Source organism: Ambystoma mexicanum, chromosome 5p (genome assembly GCF_040938575.1).
Source record: "Ambystoma mexicanum isolate Mex_15411 chromosome 5p, UKY_AmexF1_1, whole genome shotgun sequence".
In the NCBI taxonomy this organism is placed as follows: Eukaryota; Metazoa; Chordata; class Amphibia; order Caudata; family Ambystomatidae; genus Ambystoma; species Ambystoma mexicanum.
Window position 1 is genome coordinate 955242740 of NC_090930.1, and position 24064 is coordinate 955266803.

The 24064-nt window shown below is 45.0% G+C and overlaps 1 protein-coding gene across 9 annotated transcripts in view; it reads right to left on the reverse strand.

Moving 5' to 3' along the window:
- The window catches only part of IKZF1 (IKAROS family zinc finger 1), a 393336-nt gene that overhangs the window by 297328 nt on the left and 71944 nt on the right, over positions 1–24064 (reverse strand). For all 9 annotated transcript variants that reach the window (XM_069613422.1, XM_069613416.1, XM_069613415.1 and 6 more), the window contains exon 2: positions 4119–4172. In XM_069613422.1, the coding sequence (XP_069469523.1) occupies positions 4119–4172 (54 nt within the window). The remainder of the gene's footprint in view (positions 1–4118; positions 4173–24064) is intronic.

The following is a 24064-nucleotide window of genomic DNA, read 5'->3' on the forward strand; positions in this document are numbered from 1 at the left end:
GTCAGCCATAGGTGTCTGGTTACCTTGTTCCCCTTTTTTAAAAATTAAATCCACAATATAATATTAAAAAATCCACTACATTAAAAAGGGAAATGGAAACATCTCCAGAACCCAGCTCTTTTTCTGCAGCATCAGAGTTTGAAATGGAAGTTATAATGTTGAGCGAACATTTCTAGGTTGTTCAGGTGCAGCTGTAAATGGGGTCCCAATGTGGATTAAGGTTACCACCAGTTCAGATTTAACTACAAGTCCCTGTTTGACTGATCTGCTTAACATTTGCCCTATTTTGAACAACCGGCTGCATATGGGACTTGAGAAATGTGAATTCAATGTCCTTAAGGTTTGGTCTCAAAAACTGTGTTTTTTGTAAGATGTGAAACTTAAAGACAACAATGAACTAAAATATTGTTCACAGGGTTCTTCAAGCAGTTCGCCACTTTCAAGCCAGAATCAAACGTCTGCATCAATTCATTAATTGAATATAAAATCTATTTCCCCATGAAGAATGTTCCCAATTATAGAAAACAGAAACATGTTGGGGTCTAGTGGCTGCGATAGGAATACAATTGCAGTGACCCATAGACGTGCATTTTAATGCAGCGTTGTTTGGATTTTTTATGCACTTATGTTACCGGGTATGGTGATGGTTTTATACTTGATGATTATAGATATTGAATGTGATCTGTGAAATAGGTGTGGCGATGCTCTAAAGAAATATAAGAGCACGTGTGGATAAAAAAACATGTGTTATCATAATGAACTATTTTTAGTAAATCAATTTTGATTTTTTTTCATTAATGTCGAATTGTGTCCTTACATTGTCGTGTTTGTATAAACAAAAACAACAACCTGAGGGCTTTCTTTGTTTGTTGATTCCTTCATGGTCACCTAACAGGGGGCTGAAACCTTTGGCTCACCAGATAACTCCCATCAATCCTAGCCAGTAGAGACAATTGTGAGGGATCATGGGTGTTGTAGTGCAAAACATCTGGTGAGTCACAGGTTGCAGACCCCTGAGAGAATCCACATGTATTACCCATAACATTGTTTTACATGGAATTGGCATTGTACTTCCTGCTGGGATACCAGTGCATTTAGCCATATTGGGAAAATCGTTTCACTCATCCAGTCAGCTACATAGACATACTATTACCTATGTACTATTTTGACTCGATTGTGTGTCCCTACTAATGCTTCATTCAGTTGCCCCTAACACAGCCCCAAAATGTCTTGTGTCATGACAGGCCCCCATATGATGCCTGACAGGACAGCTGCCCGACTGCAAGTACACAGACCTTTGTTCCAAGTGTTGGTCGGTTCAATATCGAGAATTCACTAACTGTCCTTGATGACATGCTACACATGAGAGACGATGTTCTATAAAGGCATGCCTTGATAATACCTCCACCGAGAGATCCCATAAGAAATTGCAGGTGTGACAACATTAAATGTGCCTATGCCTTAGTTCTCTGTTGGCAGATTGAGTCACTTCATGGGGTAATGGCAAAGGCATCATTTCAGCTTGTTATATCTCACACATTGATCAAATATAACAGGATCCTATTTCTAAAAATCCCTGCAACACCTAAGAATGAGAATTTAGCTTTCTTTCTCAGAAGTCCAATGAGCCAGGATTTGGGAAAAACATAGTGAGGGTATCAGTGAAGTGAGGCTGAAAATTACTCAATATATAATATTAAGTCACAGGCAATGGGCACTAAGTTGGCAATAGCTGGAAAACGGTGCGCTTGCCTAGGCATGTGACATCAGTGCCGGGCAACTGCCTATCTAACACCATACACAAGCGAAAATGGTTGACTTTGTTTTAACCAGACATTAGTGCAAGGAACAGATATAAATCAAGTGGATGAAGACACACTTTTTTATAATTATAATTGTTTTTTTATAACGCGCTTAATACCAGAGATTGGCTTCTAAGCGCAGGATCGGGATTGAAACCTGTGTTGCACTGCGTTGTCTTGCTTCTAAGACAAACATGTTTCCCCAGAGCTATCCCCCCTCTGGGTTAAGACATTTCTATGACACTAGTAGCACATTTACAACTGTAATTAAACAAATAACATTCGGCAGGTAGTTTGATGTTACTTCTTGATATAGCTAGCCTCAAGACGATCCAGGGACGAGGGGGTTATGGTGGAGAAGGGCAGGTAGTGGGTGGGAATGGCCAGAGGGATTAGCTTGGAAATGGGCAGTCAGTGGGTGAATAAATAACCAAACAACACCCGCAAGCTGTGTGTCCCTCCTCACATTACCTTACATTGGGCCTCATTACGACCCGGGCGGTAAGGGATTACCAGTACCGGTAAGGGCACTGGTGCCGGTAATCCTTTACCGCCCTATTCCGAGGTCCCTTTGCGGGTCCTCCCTTAATGTCTGGTTTTACCCCGAAAAGGGACTTTGGAGGTAATAAGGGTACCGCAATTTGCGGTACCGTTATTACCACCTTCCCCATTCCCATTGAGCCCTATGGGGGCAAAAATGGGAATGGGGTAGGGCCATGGTGAATGGGGAATTAACGCCCCCTCCAACCTTGGAATGGGGCGGTAATTGCTCCATTCACCATGGCGGAATCGGTAAGGTTCCGGCGGCAACCATGGTGCTAATAGCGCCATGGTTACCGCCTGGGTCGTAATGAGGCCCATTGTATTATTTATTAGGCATGACCAAAGTGGCCTGGAGGTATACGGGTGCCAAAGATAGTCTTTAACAATTAGTACGGTTGCAAAGGTCTGATCAAACCCACTTATTTAAATAGATACATTTTAAGTTTTTTCTTAAAAGCATCTAGTATTGAGGAATTTCGCACATCTGAAGGTAGCGCATTCCATTTTTCAGGGGCGGCAGCCCAAAAGGCACCTTTCCTGACCATTTCCGTGAGGTTTTTGGGATTTGCAGATTTTATTTACCATTTGAGCAAAGGGTGCGCACCTCCGGTTTATTTATCAGTCTGTTCGAAATATAGGCTGGAAAGGATCCATTAAGAGAGACGTATAAGTGATGGTAAGCAACCTGAACTCAATCCTCTCTGCAATGGGTAACCAATGCCATCTCCCTGCTAGCTGTACTCCAGTAAAATAGTTTGGCCTTATAGGTGGTGACTAGGCGGCATCTAACTGCAAAAATAAAAATTACTATATTGTGGAATTTGTCTTCTATATATATATGAACTTGTTACGTCACTACGTCTTTCTACTGTGTCAAATAACAACTGTATTATTCTTTGAGTGTCTAAGCTTGTCGGAAAAAGTAGCATATTGTGCCTCCCCCACGCAAGCCCCCTCCCTCTGTCCCCCTCTGCCAGGGATTTCTTGGCCATAGTCTGAAAGGGAAACGGTGAGAGAGTAGGGGAAGAGAATGGAGGCGTAACAAATAAGGGATGAACACGGACAAGTATTCACTAGTAGGTAAAACAGAAAGAGTAATAATGTTTGTGAAAGTTTGAGTGCCTGATGCTTCAAAATGCATGGAATGTGCAGGAGTTTTGCAGAAAGTTTAGTAAGTTCAAAGGTGTCTGTAAATAAGGGAGACTTTACTTGAGACCAAGTTTAGATAGCCGGTGAGATAGCTTAGTGGGTTGAGCGCTCGCTGCTGCGGTCTGAGCGTGTTCTGCAAGTCGCAGGTTTGAATCCCGGCAAGGCCAACTCAGCCTTTTATCCATCCGAGGTCGATAAATGAGTACCAATTTCCGTTGGGTGATATTGTATGTAAATATGTGCTCTGTAAAGCGATTTGGATTAAGGCGCTGTATAAATAACACATCATTGTCATGAATATACAGGGTTACAAAATGTCATATAAGGTTAAGGACTATTCATTGATCAGTGAGTGCCCTCTATAACCCCACTTGTAGGTACTATTCCTCAAGTTTGAAAATCTCAATAAAAACGTCATGTTCAAAAATGCAGCCACGTGTTTGGTTTAAGGACCAGCACACAGATTCCAGTTCCATGTTTCGGTTTATTCTCATTCCCCCACAACAACCCCTGCCTTGCAAGGCAATAAAAAGAACCCCAGCCACAAGTGCACAAAAGGAGACATTGAGTGTTGATGTGTTGCTCAGTTCTTAATGGCCGCCTCCTTAAGTGCGGGTCACTCACCTGAAACCTGGGACATGTCTTGTGCCTCGTCAGCGTCCATTTTCCTTAGGGCATCTGGGAAGGGAACAGAAGCAGTCGTACATCTCAGTCATGGCAAAATTACAGGGGAACCAGAAAATACATTTTCTATTTCAGCATGAGATTATCTGCCAGACATAATACACTTTCTCCTTTATTTTCTGCCCTCACATTTTCCCGAGTATGAGACAAGCACAGACCTTGATCCTTCTCTTAAAACCAGCATTGCGAAGATTCCTCATTGCAAGCGCGGAAGGACCAAATTTGTTATTTATTGTTAATTTTCTACTGCATAATAACCCAAAATGCAAACTGACTGCAACAAAATTAAGCAGAAAATTAAATGGCCCTGGGTCATTGTAGGCACAGAATTCATTCTCCTGGCTGATCCGTAGTTATGTTCTTTCTAATTTACTGAGCATGCATCGATGAACCTTGAGTCAGCTTGGTGACACGCGTACAATCAGCAATCAAAAAAACGAAGCAATTTGCCGAAGAATGTCTCATTTACCCAAAGCAGGGCTGCATATCTGAGCAGCCCCCACCGCTGGCTCCATCAATAATGAATACACCTCGAGCTGTGGCAGATGGGCCCAGCAGCCGCTTCTGTCCTCGGCCCACGTCGGCACAGGAGTCCGGGCCTCAGACCTCCCTGGCTCGCTTCTACACAGGGAGAAGTGAAGCTCCCCAAAATAGCGAAAGAAGCCCAGGAGAGGAAGGGAACCCAGACCTTCCTGTTTCGCTAACAGATGGCTCCACAGATTTGGAACAAATACTGGGAGGCGGCTGCCCTTCTGTTGCGACACGTAATGTTCCAGAGAGCGCACTCTAAGTTGTGAGGAACCGCAAGCACCAGGGAGAAGCACTCGGCGGAGGGTCAGTGGGGTAGAAGTAAAGTTAAAGTTTTCGTGTGGAGCCCACCAGCCAGAGGTCTCAGGTGCCTGGCAGACAGCTGGCCGCTCCTTCGGAACGGAAGATTCGGTTAGAGCAGGTAGTCCCACAACAGCCCAGTGCTGAGCTTCAGTACGATGCCGGCAACCCAGGTGACCTTCAAGAAAAAGTTATCCAGCCTCCAACTTTTCAAACACGGAGTGAGCAAAGGCTGGAAGGGCAACAGCCCAAGCATCGACGGGCCAAGATTCGCCTACTGGCAAGCCAAACACAAACTCCATCGCATAGTCAGCTCCTGGAAAAGATTCTTCTATTCGCCAGCCAAGCACAAACTCATTTGCATATTGAGCTCATGGCAAAGATTCTTCTACTCGCCAGCCAAGCGTAAGCTACTTTGGCTAGTGAGCTCCTGCCAAATGTTCTTCTACTCGCCAGCCAAGCGCAAGATACTTCGGCTAGTGAGCTCCTGCCAAAGGTTCTTCTACTCGCCAGCCAAGCACAAGCTCCTTCGGCTAGTGAGCTCCTCGCAAAGATTCTTGTACTCTCCAACCAAGCACAAGCTCCTCTGCATATTGGGCTCCTCGCAAAGAGGCTCCTACTCGCAAGCACCTTTGCATAGTCAGCTCCTGGCAAAGATTCTTCTACTCGCCAGCCAAACACAAACTCATTTACATATTGAGCTCCTGGCAAAGATTCTTCTACTCGCCTGCCAAGCACAAGCTCTTTCGCCTAGTGAGCTCCTGGCAAAGATTCCTGTACTCGCCAGCCAAGTGCAGGCTCCTACCACACCGCAACAGTGGCAAACTTTCTACTCGCCATTCAAGTGCAGGCTACACAGCACAGCACACTTTATTTATTGTTTGCTTGTTAGGTGCTTATACAGGAAGTAAACACTGTTTCAAATCGGCCACAGGGCAGCAGGGAGGGGACAGGGGAAGTGAAACAATTTAAACAATTGATACAATTAAATGAATAAAGAAATAATAAATACAATGGGTGGGGAACGAACCTACTATGCATTGTGAGTGTTCAGAACGTGCAAGTGTCGAAGGAGGGGGAATGGGATAGGTGTTGTTGTGCTCATGGGTGAACAGGTGAAGTGCAATGAAGGGTAAGTGCGTGCCTCCAGAAAGGAGGGTGAGCGAAGTGCTGAGGATAGACAGAAGAAGGGGGCAATTCGGTGTGGGAGGTCAGGGCCCCATGGATGCATAAGGGCCCTGCACACCAAACAAGCAACTGTGAGATTAGCAGAGGAGAGTGGGGGGGGAGGAGTAGGTAAAGAGGAAAGTCTTAAGGAGCTCCCAGAATTTAAGAAAGTCCTGCTCAAGACGAAGGGGGACGGGGAGGCTGTTCCAAAGAAAGGAGCCAGCTGAGGAAAGTGATCGACCTCCTGCCCTCTGTTTAGTGAAACACTTTACACACAAATAGTTCCTGCCAGAGAAGTGCAGGGATCTACAGGGGGAATAATTAATAAGAGAGAGTTGCAAATAGTGTGGTCCCTGGCCCCAGACAGCCTTGTGGATGATACAGAGGGATTTGAATTTAATCAGTGAAGCAACCGGGAGCCAGTGAAGACTTTTTAGGGCAGGAGAGATGTCGTCACTTTTATGTTATGTTATGTTGAATTTATTTATAGAGCGCACAATCGCCTGAGGGTATCTTGGCGCTGAAGGCAGCGGAGGGTCCGCAGCAGAGAGGGAGCCTAAAAGAGCAGTGTTTTCAGAGAGTGACGGGAAGTGCAATGGTCAGCAGTAGCTCGTAAAATGAGTGGAAGCTTGTTCCAGGATCCCGCTGCCACTACAGAAAAAGTGTGACTGCCTGTCTGGGAGAGTCTGAACTAAGGAACCAGTAGCAGGAGAGCAGACTGAGAACGAAGTGGACGGGAAGGAACATATTGGGAAAACTTTTCCTGAAGATATTCTGCTCCCTGCTTATAGAAGGCCCAGTGGACGATGCACAGAGACATGAACAAAATCTGCTGCTCCACCAGAAGCCAGTGCAACTGTCTGAGCAAAGGGGTCATATGAGCCCGTGAGGGGGAGCGAAGAATAGCTCTAGCTGCAGCATTCTGAAACAGCTGGAGTCTATTTATCAGGTAAACAGGTTGGCCAAGGTAAAGCGAATTGCAGTAGTTTACCGCACTAAGAACCAGTGCAGCGACTACTGGGGCAAGAAAATGAGGAGGAATGAAAGGGAGAGCCTTCCTTAAGTTTAGTGTGGCCAGCTTTACTGACTGCTGCAACCTGATCAGCCATCAGAAGGGAGGAGGATAGCTTAACCCCCAGATTTTTCACAGTGGTAGATGGTGAAGGGAAAGGGCCCAGGGACGTGGGCCAAAAGTCAGGGGTCCAGCAAGAAAGGGGGCAAGTAATGCCCACTACCAGGACCTCTGTCTTATTTCCATTCAGTTTAAGTGAGTTGAGCATCATCCATGCTCCCAAATCCTCAAGACATCTCCTCATCCAGGAGGCAGTCTCCACACAGGTAAGATCCAGATGGACCAACAACTGAGTATCATTGGCGTAGGAATAGTATCTAAAACCATTAGAGCAAATTAGAAGAAGGAGACATCTAATATATAGATTGAAGAGTATAGGTGAAAGTGCCAATCCCTGAGGGACTCCACAGGTAAGTCTTACCGGTTCAGAACAGAAAGGGGGAAGGGAGACCAATTGGGAGCGATCAGCCAAGAAGGATGAAAACCAGCTGGGAACGTGGCCGGAGATCCCAACGTCAGATAGACAGGAGATGAGGATGGTATGATCAACCGTATCAAATGCTGTGGATAAATCCAATAAAAGTACCGCTCCAAATCTGTCCTGGTCAACTAGGTGGGCAAGATCGTCCAATACAGAATTTAGGACCGACTCGGTACCCCTCCCTGGACGAAAGCCAGATGGAAAGATGTCAAAACACCCAGAAGATTCTAAAAAAGAGGACAGCAGGGTTGAGACAAGAGTCTCCATAACCTTCATAAGAACAGGGAGAAGGGAAATGGGCCAGAAATGTTCAAGCATCCCAGGGACCAATATGGGTTTTTTCAACAGAGGCAGCACCAGCGCATGTTTCAATGGGCTAGGAATGAGACCCTCTAGAAACGAGGCATTGACCGTGGCAGTAATATGAGAAATAACTGCACCTGAAATATCTTTGAGCAGGGTGAGCGGTATAGGATCAGTAGGAGAAGCTGATTTAAGGTGCTGAATAGCCCCTTGAATGTCAGAGTCGCAGAACAATGGAAAGGAAGACCAGGCAGAGCCGGGCTCGAGGACAAGGGTAAGTCTTGCGGCCCTATTCTGGATTAGCTACAGAGGTCGCAGAGTGGAAGAAGAAAGATTCAGAAGGAGGCTATTGCAATAGTCAAGCCTAGAGAGAACCAGGGCTCGGGTAACAATGAGCTTCTGGGGGAAGGTGAGAAAAAAGTAGGATTGCTTTGAGAAGGAAGAGTTGAACGTGGAACTTCTTGCCAATGTCCGGAATGTGAGGGAGGAAGTAGAGAGAGGAGTTGAAGATGAATCCAAGGTTTCTGGCATCAGAAGCGGGAGCAGGGGGAGAGCCCATTTATTTATTTATTTATTTCTAACACGCCATAGCCCACAGGCATCAGGGTGCACAAGTAGACAGTGAGAACAAGACAAAACGTGGACAACAAGGTCAGCAGTTATTTATTCGAAGAGAGTGGTTTTCAAGTCTTTTCGAAAAATTAATTTTTCTTCTGATCGCACGGATACTGGTAGACTGTTCCATGCACCAGCAGCTCTGAAAGGGAAAGATCTGCCTTTCCAACTTGCTAATTTAGACCGAGGGATGGTAAGGAGAAGAGCTGTGCTAGATCTGAAATTCTGTTGGGTGAGTATTGTGTCAGGGAGAGTTTCAGGTATTCTGGCGCCTTCCCATCTAAGCACTTATGGGTCAAGGATAGTACCTTGAACTGGATTCTTTTTTCTTCTGGCAGCCAATAAGCTTTTTTCCGATGGTTGGAGATGTGTTCTCTCCTTGGTAGGTTATGTATTAACCTGACCGCATCATTCTGAATGATCTGTAGCTTCTGGGTGTTTCTCTTGCTGGCTCCACAAAGCAAGGAGTTACAGTAATCTAAATGAGGCATGATTATAGCTCTAAATAGTGATACGCCGTGTTTACGCAGCACAAGCAGAATTTATTTGTCTCTGAATTTTGGGGTGATATTGGGTGTTTTTAGCAATGTTGTTGACATGGGCATCTGAATTCAGAAATGCCTCAAGTATTATACCAAGCCTTTTTACTTTCTCAACTACCTTAATAGAGCAGCTGTCCAGTATAAAGCTAGCGTAGGTAGGGTTTAGTATACTTCTAGCTTAGTTTGTCCCAAAGATCATAAGCTCAGTCTTTGAGCTCTTTAAACACATCCAATGACTAATCATCCATTGCTGGATGATTAGATAGATGTCGTTAAGCTTGGTCGTATCAGCAACATAGTCACCACTAAGATTCATGATTAACTGGAAATCATCAGAGTAGTTACTGAAATGGATACCCTTGGCCCCTAGTATATCACAAAGGGGCTTGAAGTAGATATTGAAGAGGGCCAGGGAGATGCACGCTCCCTGAGGTACTCCATAGATGATAGGGGCTAGTCTGAGCAGGCTGTACGCCAGCATATTCTGGAACTTCTGTCACTTAAGAACGATCTTATCCATTCAATGACATGGTTGGAACAGTTTCCTGAAGTGGACAGTGTTTCTAATAGTCGAGGGTGGTCCAGTAAATCAAAAGCTGCAGAGAGGTCTAGTCTCTCTAGCATATGTGTCTGTAAATCCAATAAGGCACTTTCTGTCCCATGGTTACTACGAAAGTCCAATTGTTTGTGCTAGAAAGCTGAGGATGATTCAAGGTGTGTCTGTATTTAGAATGTGGCTGCATTGTCCAGAATTTTCAATAAGAATGGAGTGTTTTTTATTGGGCATAGATGTGCTGGGTCTTGTGCACTAAATTCAGGTTTCTTGATGATAGGGGTGACTGCTACTTCTTTGATGGAAATAGGCACGTTTCTGTGCTTAAACGAGGCATTAATGAGTCTGGTAAGAAAGGGGGCGAAGTTACTGATGTTTTCAAGAATGATTTGGGCAGGGAGAAGATCTCCTATACAAGAGGTAGGTTTAGTGTTAGGTAATATCTTGGTAGTGTCTTCAATAGTAATGGGATTGAAGCAGAACCCAGAGGACATGTTCTCATCTTTAATGCTTATCACTTGCTTGCATGGAGTTTTGTTGGGGTTTACTTTACTTTGGATTTTGTTTCGAGCAAATGTGACCTTGTCCTGGAAGGCTTTTTGTACCCTGGCACAATCTTCTTTATTGGGGACGATGTAATGGGTGAGGGCATTGGGTTTTTCCCATGATTTGTAGAACTCAAATAGTTCCTTAGCATTGTTTCCTGCCTTCCTAATTTGGTCATCGTAGTAGAGGTTTTTTTTGCCTCCAGGATCTTTTCCTTATATACCCTTTCTATAGATTTCCATTTAGCTTTGTTTTCTGTATTTTGATCTTTTCCCATGCTCATTCAGCTTGTCTTTTTACCGTTTTTTAAGGTGGTTAGCTCTGAAGTAAACCAATTTTGCTGGTTAGGGCAGTCGCGTATTGTCTTAGTTCTTAATGGTGCGTTTTTGTCTAGTAGGTTAGTGACCTGGAAGTTGTATATGTCTACTAGCCTGCACGGAGGGTCAATGTCTGTGGAAGTTCGTGACAAGCTGCATGCAGGTTTCGAGGTCAGCAGTACAGATTTTACCATAGTTTCTATTTGCAATTATTTTAGGGAGATTGCAGGATGGAGTCACTTGGTAAGGCAGTTGGAGGGTGCAATCGATAATATAGTGGTCTGACCAGATATAGGGATTAGTGTTAGTGTTACTTAGTGTGATGTTACGAGCTAACACCCAATCCAAGGTATGGCCTCCTTTATGAGTGGGCTCTATGTTATGAGCTGTGAACCCAAGATTAGCGAGATGCTGTTCGAGCTTAATGATATGATATGATATGATGATTTATTTGTATTGCGCTCGTACACAAGGGTTTGTACGAGCGTAATGGCTTCCTTGTCCTTGGGATCCCCTTTCCACCGGTTCAAGTCGCCTACGAGTATTGTGGCTTTATTGATACGGTTCAGGGGGGTAATCAAATGGCCCAAATCCTCATTGAAGGATGGTATATTGGAAGGGGGTCTGTAGATAAAGATGATGTTTATATGATTTTTACTAGTGGGAGTCATTTTGGCGTGTAGAACTTCACTTCCAGCGCAATCCATTTGTGACTCGAAGATGCCTATCTCTTTCCTACTTATAATAGCTTCACCACCTCCTTTACCTTGCACTCGGTTGTTGCAGATTATTTTATAACCAGGGCGGGGGGTTCGGTAGTAGCTCGATTAATGCAAGGAACACTACTTTCTTGCATACAGGTATCTGTGAGACACATATATCAATCCTATTATTTAGGATATTGTCGTGCATGTCCAATGCATGTTTAGGTAGTGATCGGGTGTTGAGCAGTGCTAGTTTCAGCACGCTTAATGAAGTGTTCCGGGAATGTTGGAGGGATTTGGGCCACCTTTAGGGTTGGATGTTGTAGTTTCAGTGTGCACAGAGGGTGAATGAAGAGGTGCAACGCCTGCATGGGGTTCTCTGTGGTGTATGGCGGCTGCAAGCAAAAGTATAGGTTCCCAATTTCGGCCCATGTCGGATAAGGGAAAGAAGTGTACTGAGTACAAACCTTCTTATTTTTCCTGCAGTGTGGTTCAGGACCACCGCTGAACCCCGCATACAGATGCGGACCAGCGCAGACGAGCCCAAATGCGCCGGCACTAATGCCCAGAAAATAAAAAAATAAAGCCCTGCGCTAGACGGGAGTTGTAGTTTCAGAAGAACTACAGGCTGAGACGTAATGTCGGGCTCACTGTAATAATGCATTCAGGATATTTACCAAGTCGGGGAAGTACAATTGCAGTCGACACGTCTCTGCCAGTTGAACAAAGCTAGTAACAATAAAGCATTCTAATGGATAGATTTCCAAATAGATAATACTTTCAAGGCGTTACAGCCCGGCACACAACAATAATTAGCAGTCAAGCACAATCAAGGAGGAAGGCCAGAGTGAAGGGAAGAAGACGGGAGCAGGAGTCCCAATGGGAAGGATCTCCGTTTTGCAGGCAATGAGGCAGAGATCATTGGAAGTGCACCAGGCCTGGATGGAAGAAAGGCAGTCAGGGATGATGGAATTTGCAAGAGGGTCAGCATGAAGTTTGAAGAAGAGTTGTGTGTTGTCAGCATAACACTGGAAGTTGGGGAGAAGGAGGAGTGCCAGCTGAGTGAGGTAGATGTTAAAATGCCAAGGCGAGAGGATAGAGCCCTGGGGGACACCACATGTGGAGAAGGAAGTAGGAGAGGAGACACCACATGTGGAGAAGGAACTAGGAGAGGAGACGGTGCCGAAGATGACTTGAAAGGAGCAGTCAGTATGGAAGGAGGTCAGCCAGTCCAGTGCCTGCTCTGAGATATTAAGGGTGTCGTGGAGCCTTTGTATGAGGATAGAGCGGTTGACCGTGTCAACTGCAGAGGAGAGATCAAGAAGGATGAGGACAGCTGGGGAGTTGGAATCCAGAGATGCAAGCAGGCATCCATATAGGCATTGCACACACCCATCCCTGTCCCAGGGTGACCCAGGATGATGCAAAGCTTTTCCATGCATTTTTATGAGAATCGCCCTGGCGAACACTAGTTGCGTATTTAAATTCTAGAAAATGCCTCTCCCATCCCCAAATTTGGGCTACAGCACAAACGCATCCGCAGAGGAGATGTGCACGTGCATGAACAAAATACATTTTGAACTGGTGCTTTGTGTCTAATGAAAACTACCGTAGGACACGGCAAGTGCACGCTAAAGTTGACACATTTATTGCCGACTGCCGTTTTTTAGAGCTTTCTCTCATCAAACTGTTAAGGATTTATGGCAAACATTGCAGCAGTTTCTTTAAATCTGATATTGGCAACTTAATGGTAGTAAGGAAAATGACACTCGGTACATATACCTTTGCACGGGTACAGCACAATTGTGCATCGTATTGTTGCAATACATGTTTGCACTGGCACATTTTCCCTGGTCTAAATATTTACTGCACTTCAATTGGACTTCAAGTTGTCCAATGTCAGGAGTCTGCAACCTTGGGCTCTCCAGATGTGTTGACTACAATGCCCACCAGCCATAGCCAACAGAGGGATCAAATGAGGTGTAGTTTAAAACATCTGGAAAGCTGCAGGTTGCAATCCCCAGTCCTATGGCATTTGTGTGCGGCTGGTTAATCAGGCGTGCACTTGGGCTAAGTACACTATGAAAAATTTGGTTACATTATCACTGCAATGTGACATACATTTCATACAAGAATGCATCACCATATATATCATAAATATCAGTGTGTATAGGCCGGTACTACCAAATTACTGTCAATGCAGGCAGACGTCCAAGGCCAAATGATAATGATGTGTTGTTATATAGCACTTACGCTTAAGCCCTTCATATACAACAAATATACATACAATATCACCCAACCTGTGTTGGTACTTATGTATTGACCTCAGATGGATGAAAGGCTGAGTTGGCCTTGCTGGGATTCAAACCTGCAATTCACACACACAACACAGCAGCGAGCGCTCAACCCACTGAGCTATCTTAAGACTATATCTATCCCAACGGCTGTAGGAACACGAGCAATTATGTCTGAATGTTCTCAGAAAGCAAATTACACTCTGTAGTGGATACCATTAAACTGGTAACTGAGATACAACAGAAGGCCAGTTCACCTGCAGGTTTTTTGCAAAGTTGCCCACATGTCAAGCCTGCATGGATCTACTTTTCAGGCTTCAGAGGTTGGCAAAATGTATTGTGATGATCGTAACAGAGACAACGGCAGAAGAAAAAAAACATGCTATAACTGCAACTGCAAGTTGAGAAAAGCAAAATACCTAGTCCGAAATTGATGCGTATTCTACTCGTAAGGCGTTTTGGACGTTTTTGTCTGCACAGAGAATATGAGGTGTTTAAGGACAGACTAAATCAGTGACTCGCCCCCTGAAGTGTGCTTGAAATAAGCCGTTAATGAGTCTAGCAATTATTGTATAGAATTCCAGAAAGACAATTATTTCTTATTCCTATTCTTTCTTAATTAGTGTGACTTCTCAAAGTGTTACTCTTTTGTAAGCCCTTGTTTTTTTAAGAGGCCTGAATAAGAAAGCCAGCCACTGCAGAAAAAAAAAGCCACATGGCACTGGCAACCGCCAAGGAGCTTCCATTTAAAAAAAAAATAGATTGTTTTTGTTTTTGGGTAGCAAGGGGTAGAAAGGGAGACTTCAGGGGTCAAATCTGCAACTCCTGGCGACCCCCACATGATGTCACTGTTAAAGCCCATCCTTAAAAAAGTGACTTAACGCTACAATTTATCTTACCAAAGTGAAAGCTAAAACATGGAGCTTTAGTTTTGTATAGAGAAACTGTTAACTTTTTCACTACACCTACTGCAATCTCATGCTACAACTGTTCCAGTGCAAAAAAGTTTACAGTTAACTCTCCTTAGACAGCCATGCAACTTAAAGATTTCAAAATAAAACCACAATTGATTTTAAAACGTTTTGTATATTTATTTTACTCACTGTTATACTGACATTGTTTACTTCTCAACCACAACTGCAATACCTATATTGCTTTTACCACTAGGTGCTAATACCCTTCAGACCTCAGGAGGGCTCCTTATCGCTTGTGATAGTGTTGCTTCCCCAACTTATCGCCCTGGCTTTGGCCTTGGGAAATAACTTGTGGGTGGGCTATTATTCAATGATAATGACCCCTCCCTCGGTCTTTAAGGATATATTAATGTCCATCCTACATTTGACAAGTGTCCACTCAGCATGGAGTTTTCTTCTACTGTAATGCATTAGACACTTTGGTTTTCATCTACAAATCTAAAAAAACATACCCCTTAAATGGTGGCTCCCTCTCCATATCTCCATATTTTGGGGGTAGATTTTCCCAAACCAATGTTAAACCTTATTTGCTTTGCCGATTGATTCCCCTAAGTAACGCTAAATGTCATATGCAGTGGCAATATGTTTATGGACTATGTTTATCTCAGGATTTAGTAAAACAATCTCTCTTTTTTCAGAGTGGAACTGTAATCATTCTCCCTTCGTGTGTCTGGAATAAGAACACACCTTGTTTTACAAAGCCATCTACTTCTTTCAAACTAGTTTTCATCAAATGAAATGTACCCGGCTCTGGCTAACTACTCAAGTGACAGGGCAAGCTGCCCGGTATGGTGTCCACTACTAGATTTGAACTCACAGGGCACACTGCATCCACTGGCATTTTCCTTTTTTATGGAAAACCCTCATCTTTAAGTATTTATGTCTCGAAAGTTGATTCTGGTTATACTGGTGAGTAAGTACATCGACATTAAGCATCCTTTAGAAAAATATATATTTCTTGCACTCGTTTTTTTCCCTCTTTATAGTACTGAATGGTGTACCTATGTTTTATACTCCATTGGTTTGCATCAGGTTGGTTTCCTGCGAGTGGGGTGAATGCATAATTGTTTGCCTGGGAGATTGCCGTAAGGGCAACATTCTGGTGTGTGGGTTTTCAACTTCCTACGTGAGAGTCACCAGGGTAGCAAATTCTTTGCATTGGCCACAGGGACACTCGTTGTGTCTCATGGGATTGGGATGTGCCTGAAACACTAGAGAGGCTGCTTTCAATCTCAGCTCGTCCTCTTTTTCTTCCACCTCTGACAAAATCGGACAAGTCTGCACCTCATCCTTTTTCCCTTGAGGCCTGATTCTATGCAGGATTTCTCTGTCTCGTGGTCCTTACCTAGGATGTTTTATACCTTCCTGGTCCATGGAGGTATTGTAACCACATCACTTGGCCACTATATGTGTGAGGGGCATCTGTGGTAGTGTATCAGATTACCTCATGCTTCCTTACCCATTGTCAGAAGGAGGTAGGTCGGGCACTGGGGAGAGGGTTTTTCTGGAGATCACAATTGTCCCCTTTGGGTCTGCACAGCGCTGTGGTGCATGACCATTTTACATTAACTCAGACTGGACGTCTAAAGCTATTCTCATGATTTTGTCTTTTTTTTTTTAACAATGTTAGGGATTCTCTACTTCTCTACTATTAAATGTGGCCAAATAATTTCCACATTTCATATTTTGTTTTGTTTCAGTGTTGTCCTAGTTTCAGTAGAGCCTAAGCGTCAACCCGCTTATTATGTTTGTGTTGTTTCTGAAACATTGCCTCTGTTAATGTTTCCCTCCTTGTGGAGGAGAGCCAGACCACAGAAACATCAAATAACCAGACATCCTGCAAAAGTGTGTATGTGCAGAGGCGTTGCTAGGGGGGTGGAGGGGCTGAGGGGGCTATAGCCCCGGGTCCTTGCGTTGTAGCCCGGATTGAAGTTCAGGTGCTACAACCAAAATGCTAGCTAGCCCCAAGTCCCGCCAGTCCTGACATTAGCTTAGCCCCTGATCTTTTCCAGACCTAGCAGAACCCCTGTGTATGTGTGTGGGTGGGAGTGAGGGGAGGCGTAACGTATCACTGTAGGTGAAAGACTGACAGAATGGCCGATTGAATAGTATCGACAATACACCCATCGGGGAGAAACAAGGGTTACAGCTTCAGACCAGTCTCATATCATAGAAGGCCTTCAGCTGAGTCCTGGATGAGATGGCACCTAGCAGTCAGCAGACATGTTACCTTCTACAGCACGCTCGTAGGCGGGACATGAAGCCTCAGGCCTAGGAGGTTTCACAGTGAAGACCATACCTGCGTCTGGCAGGCAGGCATATTGAACAGTTATGTAACTAAGATGAAAACAAACCTATGAATGCCACATTGCATCTTGTTTTTGGCCTGTGGGCACCATGGGAGTCTAAACTGCAGTCCTTGACCTTGACTCCCACACTGGAAGATCACTGGGGGTTCACACCCCCGACCTCGGCCCATGTGTCCAAAATGTTTCCAGGAATCGATTAGCACCTGCAAATGGACTGAGCCGCTATTCTGAAGCCCTATGGCAAAAAAAGTCCCTTTAGCCGCCTTCCCAATGGCAGAAAGAGGATGTGACACCAGAAACCTCAAGATTGCATCAGAGCGCCTGTGCTGTGTTGCACTGGTGTTCCGAAGAACTGGTGAAAAAATGTGTATTAACCCCTGCCCTCTGACTACAGACTTCCTCTCTACAACCGACAGCCCAAAGGAATTTTGCAGCAGATCGCCTTTGGGAGTAGGCAAGAAGTTGATAAAAGCAGCATCAGCAGAACCTAAACCAATCAGGGCTGCAAAGAAAAGCTTATTCCTAACTTTATTTAATATACACAAAATCTGGATGACATTTTCTTTCCCATTACATCCAGATTTTGACGTCAAACTAACATCACAACTCTGTTAATGTTCAGCATTTCAATAAATGTACCACCAAGGTGATTCTTAGGGTGTTAGTATGAAGTCCCAAATTTCTTTACAGAATTATGGCGAAAACTCGGTGAAGTTTTTAGCGCGTAAATCGGAAAAGTGCAAAGAGGATTTGTAAAACGATTGGTGTATTAAGACTTAACAACTAAAAGGAATTTGGAGGAAACATATTGGCTGTCAACTTCCTTGCCTTGAAGCACACTACATTTTGAGACATTATTCTCTTGGTGATAATACTATATGAAGTGGCAACACTACACAGGAATATTTTTCAGAAACAGAGTGAACAGCCGGAACGAAATAAAAAAGTGACATAGGGCAAGAATCTTTATGCAGTCATAAGTAGAATTAGCACGGTGGGCAGGTCCGCCAGTCAATCAGGTTGCTCCAAACCTGGGCTGAATTTAAAAATCCAACAACGTGCTGTGAACAATCCCAGTGAAGGTAGCACACACTCCCCATCTTCCTTAACTGTACCCTCCACTTCCCCATCCACTCTGCCTCACACCTGCAACACCCCTCCCTGGCCCACACTCACCTCGCAACCTGGCGATAACTGAATGGGAAGAGGGGCTCTGCAGGGAGCCCTACTCTTTGTTATCATAATGGACATGTTAGGTGAGCATTTCCTGTGTGAAACCACAGGTCGCATGCTCGCTGTGGCCTGTTATTTTTCACACAAATTCATTGCTCTCTGCACCCCGGTTAGAAGCTTGGAGTGCTAAAAAGAATAATACCGCATTCTATGGGCTTCACAAACCCATAACGGCACCAGGGCCTGCCATTAAAGCCCGAGCGAAGGCCGTGACCTGCCACTGAAGGCAGTTGAACACAGCTTTATTGTTTAACTATAACCCTTGGAATATCCATTTGGCATTCTCATTGAACAATGTTCTAGCAACTGGTAGATTTAACATATCATTCAGAATTCCACATTCTAAGGATAAGAGCAGATCGGTGTGCACCTGCGGGCAATTCCCTGCACCCACATAGACAGATTTCTGTACTGTCAACAGGCCTTGCCTATGTACCCGCAGCCAACTCCCCATGACCGCCCAGGCAGGTTTGAAATTTAACAACAGGTTGCCTGCCCATGTTAATTTTAATACTAAAATTGGAGTGGGCATTCCCCCCAGAAATTAGAGAATAAGAATCCGCCATTTTTACAAGCCGGTAAAGGCATTCATTTCACAAACCTCCTTTGACTCTTTTTTCTTTCAAATGAAAGAAGGAGACAAATTGTAATAGCTTTGTATACCCTTCCCTTGGGCCCTACCTGGTGCTAGGGTTCTGTGAGGAATTCAACCATCTGCACGGTGGGTGTGCGCTCGCCTGGACTTTTATGACATTTTACATGAAATTGAATGATGGTAGATCAACCTCTAGAAAATGTGTGGGGCTAATCCGCACACATTTTCCTATGCTCACCGCACGACATACACATAGACTTCATCAAGAGTCTGGCGGTAACCCTTAAATGCGGCGTTAGCGCTATTTAAGGGTCTGCCAGATCATAACCTTGGCGGAGCAAATTTGCCGATTTTCGGCACGCAATAGCGCAAATTTTCCCCATTGGCCCAAAGGGGAATGAGGAATTCCCGAATTGGCCCAATGGGGAATGGGCAATAACCGTTCCGCCAAACCCGTGATCCGGCGCTAAAAGCGCCGGGGGTTTGGCGGTAGGGCTATTAGCGCCGGCGCTAATAGCACCGGCGTTACTGCCCAACTCGTGATGAGGCCCCTAGACCTGTGTACTCTGGGTGGACACAGCCTACAGGCGCAGTCCTCCCTGTCAGATTTAGTTGAGATCTGACAGGTGAAGTACATGATGCATCTCAGAAGGGGGAGGGCCAAAACCTTCCACCTACCATGGCCACCATAATTAACTATCAAAGGCCCCCTGGATCCACCCTGTCAGTTTGTTTACCATCTGCAGTTGATTGCAGCAATTGACATAATTAACATACAAATAGAGTTTACTTTAAACAGGCTCCCATGGGGCCTGGCTGCAGAGTTTAACAAAAGACAGGAAAATGCCACCAAAGGCAGTGACATGTCATGTCTGGGACTATATGGTTACAGTAGGCAACCCCTGTATGGGGACCCCATTCAGAAGGTATGAGTATGTGGATTGATGGAGACAGAAAGTCTGTTCTCGCCGCAGCTTCAAGGTAGACCTGCCGCTTTAATCAGGAACCACATAGTGCTCCATTAACTAGAAAGCCCCTTTGATCCACAAGAGACAGAAAGATGAGTGGGACTTAATATTACATGTTTTCACCCCTTTAGCTTTTCTGTTGCGAAGCACTCTGGTTATGTCCTCTTGCATACAAGAGATTGTTGGTGGGGACTCAGGATTGGTTCATTAATTGGAGGCTTAGCCTATTCCAATCGCTATGGCCCATTTGGCTTTATAAGAAGGCTGAGCCCCTCTTTTGGGCAGATCATCTGAAGACATTGCAAGGAGTAACAAGATGGACTCATTTGGACTGTGGCTGAAGGTACAGTCTCTGCCTTACAGCTTCCGCCAGTGAAGGAAGGCCAGGATTTCCAAAGGGGGAAGTAATATCCCTCCCCTAAACATCTCCCAGTGAACAGAGGGAGATAATGAATCTAGGGGACCCTCTGGCAGCTCTAGAACTGATACCCAGTCATTACATAGTGTGCCCTGCTAGGCTATGCAAGCAAGCATCCTTGGTGGGAAGTGACAGAGACTCTGTAAACCAAACCCAGGACAAGGCTGGTGCCTGGATCACTCTCCTCAGCTTTGGACCATGCCGTCTTAAAGGATGACACAAGCCCACGGAAGAAGCCAGGAGAAGGGCATTGACAAGCATCAACCAGCATCCGGCTTAGAGGACATTTTCAAGCCAGTCGAGCCCCTCAAGCTGCAACCGACTGCACTGCTGACTCTTGTCACGCAGCCATCGCAAACTTCGTCCGAGATGCCTCGACCAGTGTTTCAGACCTGCCAACCAGCACTGAGACAAACGATTCCTGACCCCAAGCCACCATGTAGGCCAGCCTGCAGCCATCTGTCTAGCCTCGCTCGCTGAATTGCCTGATGCCTGATACCTGCAGCTGCCTCCAGTCTTGAACTCTGTTGTTGCAGGAGCTGCAAAGTGCCCTGAAACCGATTCAACCCTGTCGAGCACCAAGAATACTTACAAGCACAAGGTACATTGTGGTTCTGTCTCCCTGTCCTTCTCCGAAGCCCCCTAGTGACATTTTAGGACCCAGGGCTCCATTTGTGCTGAAACCTAGTATCCTTGAACTATTGCAATTAATTACTTTACCAAATACCCTACCTATTCAGAGTGCCTCCCTTTTCCTTCTTGAAACTGTTTGTCCTCTGCATTCCTATACAAGGTGGGTTGTATTTTGTAGTGTGCTAGAACTGTCTGTTGACTGATAATAAAGTAGATATTTGTATACAACCTTCACTGAACAGTCCCTTTTAGCATTGGGTAATAATTTCATTTTCACTGTGTTGCATCTAACCAATGATCTACTACCTTGCAGAGATAAGCCTGCCGTCCTGTACACGCCACCAAAATTGGACAAGGAGGTTTATAATGTGCTTGTGTTTCCAATCTGTTCAGATCTCTTCTGATGTACTAGTGGTGTGGGGCTGACTGATGGTTTAGAAACTGATATTCATCCCTGGACCACTGGAGCCCCAGAAGTTGATTTGCCACAGGTTCTTTCAAACTTGTTAATCCCCTTAACTATCCCCAGGTCTTTAACTCAGTTTCCAGGCCCATAACAGAAGGTAGGGTCTGTTGGGCAGGTGTATAAAGCTTAGTTAGTTAGTTAGCACCCCAGTGGGGCACCATAGCCAGTAAGATTACTTGAAATGTCTATTCCGATAGAAGCGCAGGTTGAGAACAAACTATTGCTACTCACTTCTCCACCTCTTGCTCTCCTTCTGCCCATGCAGACTTAAAAAAGTCTGTGTAATGCAAACTGGCCAGAGCTCAGTTTTCCTCAACACCCCCGCTGCACTGTCTCACCGCAACATATAAATAATGAATAAGAAAAAGTGCACCTTTTGTTAGCTCACTTTCCATTTCTCCAACTGGTCACCATGCCTCAGGTCTTGAACTTGGATTGACAGCACATGGCCATGGGGTACGGCCATCAACTCGGGTATTATTCCGAAAATAAGCACCTTTTGCTTTCTGAAAACTCTCCCTGTTAAGCCATCTCTGCAATGACATTACAATTTTCTCCTCACCACGGCTCACTAAAGGGGATAGAATTATTCCTACTTAGGGACAATCCAAATCGGTGGCATGGATGTTTCTGATGAAAAAGATCTCTTAAATAGCGTACATTATATGGCATGACACACTGGGCCTCATTACGAGGTTGGAGGTAACCATGGTGCTATTAGCGCCATGGCTGCCTCCAAAAGCTTACAGACTCCGCCCTGGTGAATGGAGCAATTACCGCTCCATTCCAAGGTTGGCGGGACCGGTAATTCCCCATTCACCAGGGCCCTTCCCCATTCCCTTTGAGCCCACATAGGGCTCAATGGGAATGGGGAAGGTGCTAATAACGGTACCGCAAATTGCGGTACCGTTATTAGCTCTAAAGTCCCTTTGCGGGTCCTGTCCTTAACGCCTGGAAAAACCAGACGTTAAGGGAGGACCTGCAAAGGGAACTCGTAGTAGGGTGGTAAGGGATTACCGGCACCGGTGCCCTTACCGGTGCCGGTGATCCCTTACCGCCGACCTCATAATGAGGCCCATAGACTCCCATAGACTGCGTATTATGCACATTCAGTCAGTGGGCCTCATTACACGGTTGGCGGTAACCATGGCGCTATTAGCGCCATGGTTGCCGCCGGTATTTTACCGTGTCCGCCTTCGTGGATGGCAGAATTACCGCCCTACTCCAAGGTGAGCGGGGGCGGTAATTCCCCATTCACCAAGGCACTTCCCCATTCCCATTTTGGCCCCCATAGGGCATAATGGGAATGTGGAAGGCGCTAATTACGGTACCGCAAATTGCGGTACCGTAATTAGCTCCAAGGTCCCTTTGCGGCACCCTACTTTAACAGCTGGTAAAACCAGCCGTTAAGGTCGGGTCCCGCAAAGGGAACTCGTATTAAGGCGGTAAGGGTTTACCGGTACCGGTGCCCTTACCGGTACCGGTAAACCCTTACCGCCTAACGTGTAATGAGGCCCAGTGTCTGTCCCCACCAGAGATAAACCACTGCCAATCATCGTCATATGTGAATAGTGATGATCCAGTCCAATTATCCGTATTATGAGGGCTTAGGCATGAAACCCACGGTGCGCCTGAATCCCATGCCTAGAGTCGCTCCATGCAGATAATAATGAGAATCCAGTGGTGCGGATCCCGGCAGTGGAAGCAGATGTGGTTGATCACTTTCTGTCAGGTTCTCAGTTGAAAAGGAAATGGTGCCCTAAATGCTGTTACATAATTTTTCAGTTATTATTTATCACTGGGTTCCCTCCCTAGATTCTGTATGCATTTAGGGCTGTCTCTGCAGCCCTTACCTCGTCCATTCTTCAAAAGGGGAGGCTCCTGTTGGCTTCAATTTTCATGTTTGTATCCCATCTCCAGGTTCCGTCTCTAGTAGAATTCTCTGGTAGCTGGGAATGTTTGAAAAAGGGCAAGTGAAAAGGCCATAGTGCTTGCTAGATTTCCAGGGCCAGGGCCTGCTATTATCAGAGAGTGTTCTTTTCCTCACAGCATTTTTCCTCGTGTTTGCTCACATGGGCTGCTGAAGTTGTTGGTGGGGTCCTGTTACTATTTCCTGTATATTGTTTAGGTGGACTATTAGTTTGGTTTTCAATATTTCTTGTTTCCATATTATAAATCCTTCTGACCAAAATACCCCTGAAGCTTCCCCATCCAGTCCCAAATCCTGGAGACTGATGATGGCCCTGGGAGCAATGGAGTAATCTCCTTTTTTGATGCATCAATCGATGATGCAGTTGGCACGGCTTCTACAATTGTAGGGTAGGTCCTATATTTCAAACTGGAAAATCCATAGTGGAAGCAATGGCTCTGAGACCACCTCAGCCCCTCACTCATTCCTTGGTTGATGGTGGCGTTGGTATAGAGAAGGTAATGAGGGGTATTCCTCCTCTCCCAGGCAGGCCTCATGACAAAAGGAAAGACATGGAATATTTTATTAGTGCTGGGTCCCTGTAGTCTTTGAAACCACTGTGGGCAAATCCATCTCACTGTGATGTGTGGTGTCATGATATTGAGAAGAAAATTAAATGCTACGATATTGGCATTTTTCTCCATTTCATAAAATAAATGTAAATTAAAAATACAGTGCCAGCTGCTTGTGCGTGCACGCAAGTCATGGGAAAAAAGTGTGTGCCATTAAAGATACAAACTGGAAAGTCTCTTGCTAATTCAATGTCAATAGAAAGGAAAAGAGATCACATAGAATTAAATATCAGAACAGTCACTGTAAATAGCACAAGAATTATGGGATTTCTTAGTTATTAGATCAACTCATTTTTAACATTATTACTAAAAAAGGGACAGGTGAAA